Source organism: Crocodylus siamensis, chromosome 6 (assembly GCF_052110815.1).
Source record: "Crocodylus siamensis isolate JL-2025a chromosome 6, ASM5211081v1, whole genome shotgun sequence".
In the NCBI taxonomy this organism is placed as follows: domain Eukaryota; kingdom Metazoa; phylum Chordata; order Crocodylia; family Crocodylidae; genus Crocodylus; species Crocodylus siamensis.
In genome coordinates, this window is record NC_143400.1 from 17,606,493 (window position 1) to 17,614,680 (window position 8,188).

Sequence of the window (8,188 nt, forward strand, 5' to 3'; positions counted from 1 at the left end):
CAGGTCTTGGGAGCATGGCTGCCACTTGCAGGGCTACTACGTGTGAACCACTTCTAAGCATGTGCTCTCCAGCCCTCAAGCCACCTCTGCTGGGGGTTGAATTCTGGCCCCTTCAGCAAGGCGTTCATGCCGATGAAACATTTGGGACTTCTGGGACAAAATCAAAATGTTTCAGTGCTTTCAAAAGAAAATCCCCACAGGCTTTTGTCTGGAAAAAGCCTTTGCATTTTGAAATGGAAGGCACTGCATTCAACAGGGTCTACAAAGGGTTAACCCACCACCCACACTGAACCATATCAAGCAGTTTTTTGACCCCAACATGGAATTTGGCCAGGTGTTTTCAGTTTCAGTGAGAAGAACAATTATTTTCTTTACGAAAAGTCACCTTGAGGCTGGTCTTTGTTTTTTAGAAGGGCCTGGCTTGGCATGCAAGGCAGAAAAATCAGCCAATCGCCCCTTTCTCACTAGAATCCAGACATGACACCACCATTATCACCTGGCTCCCTGTCTCAAAGCTATGGGTGGACAAGCCCTGGAGACTGGGCCCCACCTCCTGGGCAAGGGATCAGGGAGCCAGGGGTGGGGTGTCTGCTGACTCTCATACCCTGTGCCAGACCGGGCACTTGAATGCTATACTGCTACACTGATGGATGGTTCGCAGGAACTTGCTTTGACTTGTCTTCCAAGACACTGAGGCATCTTGGGTGTAACATGGTGCACAGGACCACAGGCTGTGGGACCTTCCTGTCTGGATGGGAACAGGGTCCTGGCAAGCCAGCTGGGAGGAGATGCTGTGATGCAGCAGCCACAAGACCATGGGGGGAGAGCAGGCTTCTTCCCAGAGCAGCTCCACAAAGCAGGGGGCCCAATGCCCTGTCACACACATCCAGGGAGAACTGAGGAGCTGGGTACAGAGGGCAGGAAACTGGTGGGGCTGGAGAATGGTGCAGCCACAAGCAGCTTCATCTGACAGGCTTGCTGGGACCTCACTTCTGGCTGGGAGAAGCCACCTGGATAAAGAGGGCTGGAAGAGGGAGGAGAAAAAGAGCGGATGCCTCTGCTTGGAACAAAGCCATCATCCCGGGAGAGGGGTGTGGGGGTGACATTGCCCAGGGAGTAGCAAGGACAAGTTCTGGCACTTGCCCATGGCTGTTGCCAGCTTGTGCCTCACTCAGGGAAGCAATGGAAAAAGGAGGACTGCTCATGCCCAACCCTAACCCCAGCAGGACCTGCGGCAGTGGGCAGGAGGAACACAAGGCCAGCAGGCCTCATGGCCAGAGCAGGGCTTTGGTCCTCTCTGCTGACTGGCCCTAGACCTTCGAATCTCCTATGGCAGCCAGCTCAAAGTGGACCTGATATCAAAGAGCTGTTCATGCAAATCAGGTGCAAATCAGTGGGAATCAGGAAGCTCAGCATGTCTGAGCTTCTGACTTCAAACAGTCAGAGCCAACAGCAAGATCTTGGGGGAAGCCAGCTCTTGACAGGGAGCGATGGGGAAAGAACCAGGGCTCTGAGTAACTGGCCAGAGCCTGCAGCCACCTCCAGGCATCTGCTTGGGGCATCTGCAGGGCACTACGAGGCACCAAACATCCTCCGGCTCCACTTTCATCTGTTCCCCCTGCCCACGCGTTGTCCTTACCCGTGGCCTCGGCGTGGAGGGTCTGGCCATCGCAGCCTCAGACCTGGCAGGACGTGAATGCTTTCCTTCCCTCCATTCTGTCCAACCTGCTGTCCACCAAGACCACTGAGCCCAGCAGAATGGGGCTGCAAGGAGAGAACAGTCTGACCTCAGCAGGACCCCGCTCCCTGCCTCATGGAGACTGCCCAGCACCTGCTGTGTTCCACCCCAGAAGTGGCTGCACATCACAGGCTGCTGGCCCGAATCAAGGCTTCCCAGAAGAGATTTGATTAAGCTGGGCTTCAACTTGAAAACAGTCTCGGTTTAAATTCTAAGACTCCAAGAGCAGGAAACGTCTAAGCCAATGCTCCCACCCCAGAGCTGTTCTGCAACATGCTCTCCCCAGCTCAGTTGAGTATCTGGGGAGTCAGGCTCATTACTGCCCTCATCTGCATGGCAGAGCAGTAGTCAGGTTGGTCAGGCATGACTTGCCCACGGTGAATCCATGCTGACTGTTCCTGATCACCTTCTTCTCCTCCAAGTGCTTAGAAATGGATTCCTTGAGGATCTGCTCCATGATTTTTCGAAGGACCAAGGTGAGGCTGTAGTAGGTTGCTAAATCCTCTTCTCCTTCTTAAAGACGGCCACTATATTTGCCTTTTTCCAATCATCTGGGACCTCTCCCAATCACCATGAGTTTTCAAAGATAATGGCCAGTGGCTCTGTAATTACATCAGCCAACCCCCTCAGCACCTTTGGGTGTATCCCATCTGGCCCCATGGACTTCTACACATCCAGCTTTTCTAAATAGTCCCTAACCTGTTCTTTCATCACTGAGGGCTGCTCCCCTCCTCCCCAAGCTGTGTTTCCTGGTGCCGTAGTCTGGGAGCTGACCTTGCCTGTGAAGACTGAGGTAAAAAAGGCATTAAGCACTTCAGCCTCTTGCACATCATCTGTCTCTAGGTTGCTTCTTCCATTCAGTAAAGACCCACACTTTCCCTGACCTTCTTATTGCTGACATACTTGTAAAAACCCTTCTTGTTTCCTTCACATCCCTTACTAGCTGTGACTCCAACTGTACTTTGGCTTTCTTGATTTCATCCCTGCATCCCAGGCAATACTCTTATACTCCTCCCAAGTTATTTGTTCAAGTTTCTATTTTTTATAAGATCCAAATTTGTGATTTAGCTTACTGATGAATTCTCTGTGAAGCCAAACTGGACTTCTGCCATACTTGCTAGTCTTCCTGCTCATGGGGGTGGTTTGTTCCCACGTCCTCAGTAAGGTTTCTTTAAAGTAAAACCAGCTCTCCTTGACTCTTCTCCATCTCCTGGGCATCAGGGGTTCATGCTGGTTTCTGAGTGGATGCTGGCAGGAGCTGCTGGCAGGCACTTCTCTTGAAGTGGGGCCAGGCTGCAGGGTGAGGAGGCACCAGCCTCATTTAGTTGCAAGGTGGGGCTGCTGCATTGGGCACCACATGTGCGCCACTCCGGGCACTGCCCAGGGCCCAGCTTGCACATGCACCACCCCACTTGTGGCTGTCCTTGCAGCAGCTGCCCCACTACTTCCCTCCACAGGGTTAGGATGCAGATGGCCTATAAAAACCCAGGCACAGATGAGGCCTGTGGGATCTCCTCCTCACCTGCCCAGAAGACCTGTGGATTCCCCAGAAGGACTTCCTGAATACCTTGCTGCAAGCAGAGCCACATTAAGAGACACTCTGCCTGCAGGATCATGCAAAACCTATGCAAAGATTTCTGTTGTCTTTTTGTCTTATTATGGTACATTTTCAGTTAGGCTCAGCTGTCTCTCACTGGACTGGGTCTGAGCTTAGGCAAAGTTTTCCTTCTATCCTTTGTCATGTGCTTCACATTTTGAATTGCTGTGCTCCATAAATCCTCTCTTCAGAGAATGGACTGTTCTTGTCTAAGCATTTTATGACTTCCGTGCCACTATCTGAAGTCTAATATTAAGTTTAGTAACAGCAGGACAGATGACAAGGCTTCATGGATTGGATCTGGTCTGTGGGCTGAGCACCCCGGGATAAACCCTTTAAGCCCCATTCTGAAGCAAGTTTCATATACAAGCACAAGCAGGCCACATCCGCAGTGCCACATACTGCCTGTTTAGTTGTTCTCTGCGCTGTTAGGGAGCAGTGCAGGAGTTTTTTATGACCCCTGGATATCTCAGGCTGGCTGAAAGGGACGATCTGAAAGAAACTGCATCACAGGGCCAAGCTCCCAACAGAGCAGGGTGAAATGCAGGCTCTTTCATACTGGGATTGCCATAGACCTGGGTCAGGACCCCACGGCACTAACTGCTGCTCAAGCTGGAAAGCGAAAGACCAGCCCCAAATGGCCCCCAGCTTTCCTACCGCCCTCCTCTGCCTCAAGATGCCCAGAGGGAGCCACCAATCACTCACTTCTTGAAGTTGATGCTGAGGCTGGCTGTCATCAACTTCCCAGCAAAAAAGATGGAACAGATCCCACAGGTAGTGTCGATCATGGTGGCTATGGAGCCTCCACGGGTGAACCTGAAAGGGGGCTGGCAATGTGAGAGGAGGGTGGACAACCAGCCCTACAGGCAGAAAGGGGGCTGCTCCCCCCTCCCTGGGGTTCATACATGACCTCTCAGCTGAGATGCAGGCAGCGAGTGCTCCTTACCCCTCATGCCCCTCCAGGTAGGGGCCTGGCTGGTACACGGTCACCACCCTCTTCTCAGCAGAATTGAAGAACATCACATACTCGAAGCCCAGCCCTTCCCCACCCAGGTTCTGGAGGAAGATGCGGATGTCCTGCCGAGGCTTCTCAGCTTCCAGCTTTATCGAGTCTGGGTGGAGGGAAGGAAATAAGAGGCCAGGGATAACAGGACAGCATCAATCTGAGGAGCAAGTCACTGTCTCAGGCTGCTAATAGCCCCTGCCCAGAATGTGACAGATCCAAGGTGATTTTGCCACCATAGATACTTTCTGTGTTGCACTGGGCTGGGATGAGGCAGCTTGTTTGGCTTTCTGGCTTCCAACCCCCAGCACAGAGGTGAGGCAAGGAGGAGTCACTGTTTAGTAAGCAGCTGTAACATTCATTCAGCCACAGCCTGAACCAAGGGCCCATAGGATGCTGTAAAAGACCCAGGCAAGGGGAGACCAGGAAAAGAGCCTCTGGGGTCAGGGTGGTGAGGAGAGGGGGGTTGTTTTCAGTGTATAGCTACAAACTCACTTCTTATTGGCACTGTAAAGGGAGCTGGACTTGAAGAGGGATAGTGATTTGTCAGGGGAAGGACAGAGTGGTGGGGGTAAGAGGAGAGGGAAGTGGGGTGGGAAGGGGAAGGGAAAGGTGGTTGCAGTAGAAACTGAGCAGAGGTTCTGTACCCTAGGTTGACATGAAGACGGGAGTCTGTTTGCATCCTAACCAGAAATGCCCCTCTCTTCTGATACTGATTTAAGGAGAGTCCCATGAACCTGACATGCACAGATCTGCTGTCTAGAAACCATTGCCCTGAGGTGTTCTGGAGACAAGGAGGAAGACTCAAGGAGAGACTGGGCATCAATAGGAAAATGCTTTTTTCCCCAGGGGTACAGCCACTAGAAGGGATCTTGGCAAAAGCCTGAGAGCATCAAACCAGACATCCCCAGCTTTGGGTTGGGATGAAATGACCATTGTTTCAGGTACCTGCATCAAAGAAGGGATTGGGCTGAGCTGGGTTGTAGAGGCAGAATGGTTTATTGGTCTGAGCAATCACTGCTGCGAAGCACAGCATCTTGGGATATGGACAAGACCACTGACACCAGGCTAACCAGTCCTGATGCAACACCCATGAATCATTGTACATGATGGTTTCAATAGCAGAGAAGGCAACTTAGGGGAGGTGAGGGAGAGACTGGATTCAGAGTTACAGGAGGGAGGAGGAAGAGAGACATGCTTGTTAGGGCTATGATGTGCCGATCCTTTTCCAAGTCTCGTCCTTGCTCTTCTCCACAAACTTGTTATACAGGTTCAGCATGTTCTGGCTCCAGCTGGCACTGGGCAGGGCATAGTCCTTCAACCACCCAGCCTGGGAGAACTGAGTCTGTAAAATGAACAAAAGGCAATGAAGCTGGGTAGTTCCCTAGCTGTAACCAGTGCTCCCTTGCCCCTCGGCAAACATTCACCTGTCTCATGGGGAAAGACCAAGGGCCAGCTATTTGTATGAGCTGTCGGTTGGGGCTGCACTGGTGTTTTGTGTATCACCTCCCTGGGCAGTTTCAGAGGGGTGCCGCCTGGTAACTGTCCTCCCTTTGGAAATAGAGACTTGACATTGTCAATTCTCCTGCCCAGAAGCCTTCCCTGCAGTGGAACAGATGGTATGTGGGGATCTATGGCAGCAATTCTCAACTATAAAAACTGCCATTTACTGGGTCAGTCCCTGGGTCCATTTTGCCTAGTCTCGTGTCCCCCACAGAGGCAAAGAGTGGATGCTGACAGGGAGCGTGAACTGGGTTTCACCAGGATTATCTCCCCACTGTTTCTTTCCCATTTGCAACCTCCAGCATTTAAGATCCAGGAAGACTGATTCAGAGGCCATGCTCCTCAGTGCCTTGCTCAGTAGCTAATGTTGCCCCTTCCCCTCAAGAGTGTGTCCAATCCATTTTAGAATCTGGCTAGATTGTCACCTTCCACCACATTGGGTGACAACGAGTCCCACACTTTTCCACTTGTGTGAAAAAGAACTTCCTTGTGTTAGTTTTAAACTCACTACCTACCAGTTTCATGCTGTAACCCTTAGATCTTGTATTGTGCAAGAGAGTAAATGATAAATCCCTATTGACTTTCTCTTCACTGTTTAGTATTTTGTAAACCCTTATCATGTCCACTCTCAACTGTCTCTTTTCTAAACTGAATTCGTCTGGCCTCTCTAGTCTCTCCGCATATGGAAGCCCCTCCATGCCACAAATCACCTGTGTTCTCCTTGTCTGGACCTTTTCTAGTTCTTCTATATCCTAGCTGAGGTCTGGGAACCAGAACTGGGCAAAGCATTGGTGCCAGGGTACCACAGGATCCTTTTTAAGCATGCTGTGGCATGCTGCATGTGTTAGCACTGTCGGATGAACACTTGAAATGATTCAAAAGCTAAACCCAGAGATTTCCAGTAGGAATCCACACTGTCAAACTGCTCTGCCCTGTTCTCACCTTCCTGAGTTCTTTGCAACAGAAGTGTTGCATCGATCAATATTAATATTGTACAGTACCCCAGGTACCCTTGGAAAGATCTCATAGCACCCTAGTTGAAAGCCACTTTTTTAGCAGCCTCAAAAGCAGCTTGCTATGGCCCAGCATCGCTCATAAGTTCCACTATAACCAAGACACCAGAACTGTTTCTCTGCTATTGTCAGTGAACTGCAATCGCTAACCTTCTGCCTGGAAAGTCCCAACCTCCCTCATAGTGGCAGTCAATCTGTTCTCCCCAAGCAACGCAAGGTTCAGCTAGGCAGTGACTCAAGGACAGCAAACAGTTCACTCTCCCCCTTTGTCCTCACAGGTGCATCCTTGGATCCCTTTGAATTCTGAATGAGGAAAAGATTACCCTTAGGTGACAAGCTCGGAGCAGTCCCTGGGGACTAGAATATTTCACGACAGCTCCTGCGCCAGGGCCACGCGACTCCTCCACGTGGCTCCCAGCACGGAGGTGCAGAGCCTTTGACTCAACCCTACCGAGCACGGCAGAGGCAGGGGAGGCAGCCAGGTCCACAGGACGGGCGTGGTCCAGCTCAGGCTTTGAGCTGCATCAGAAGAAGCTTTACACGACAAAGGAGAAATGCAAAAACTCTACAGCTCTTGGTTCAGAGACGACAAGCTTGTATTAGACCCACTAAGAAATTGCAAATAAAAAACCATCTATTTCTTTGTGGTTTCTTAGTGGGTCTAATCATCTTTAAACCAACCGCTCTTGAGTTTAGCATTTCTTTCCATCTCAGACCAACACGGCTACCAAATACATCTCTGAAACACGGATGACGGCAGATTTTAGCCGGTTTGGGATTTAAACTTCATTGCTGAACCACAGTAAAGATTCTGACACCCCCTGGCCCTCCTGCCATCCCACAGCGCCGGGGAAGGACTGCTACCTGATCTGCATGTCAAAGAGGAACTCACGCAGATGCCGACACCCCCATGGGAACCCTTCGCGTCGCCCCGCTCCCGCTGCAAGCCGACGGCGCGGCGCTGCCCGGGCGGCGTCCCTGCGTGCCCCAGCAACGCTCCTCCCGAGGTGACTGACCCAGGTCCCACCTTTAAGCTTCCTCCACGTGTTTTAGCTCATGGAGGAGTCCTCTGCTAAGCCAAGCTTGTCACCTGCCACCTTGGCTCATCTTCCTGCCCATGGGGATGGTTCGTCCTTGCGCCCTCATTATTTCACCATCATTTCAAGTACAGACATTCTCCCCGCCCCACACCGCCCTCCCAGGGGAGCCCCCAGGCGTAGGTGCAGGGACTACACATTACTTGCCCCCTCGCAGGTCAGTCCGGGGGGGAAGGGCCGTGTGGGAGGCAGCTTGAAGGCCCCAGGGGGAAGGAGGGGCGGGGGTTCCCGTTGCCA

At 51.7% G+C, this 8,188-nt stretch overlaps 1 protein-coding gene across 1 annotated transcript; it reads right to left on the bottom strand.

Moving 5' to 3' along the window:
• Window positions 1–1,646: 1,646 nt before the first annotated feature.
• Window positions 1,647–8,186, bottom strand: LOC149861335 (acyl-coenzyme A thioesterase THEM4-like). The gene is made up of 7 exons (XM_090053745.1): window positions 8,099–8,186; window positions 5,766–5,889; window positions 5,557–5,683; window positions 5,287–5,472; window positions 4,282–4,447; window positions 4,041–4,151; window positions 1,647–1,764 (listed from the first exon to the last, which is right to left on the bottom strand). Exons 2-7 carry the CDS (start codon window positions 5,772–5,774, stop codon window positions 1,677–1,679), a joined length of 687 nt encoding a protein of 228 aa, XP_089909871.1. The 5' UTR covers window positions 5,775–5,889; window positions 8,099–8,186; the 3' UTR covers window positions 1,647–1,676.
• Between the last annotated feature and the right edge of the window lie 2 nt (window positions 8,187–8,188).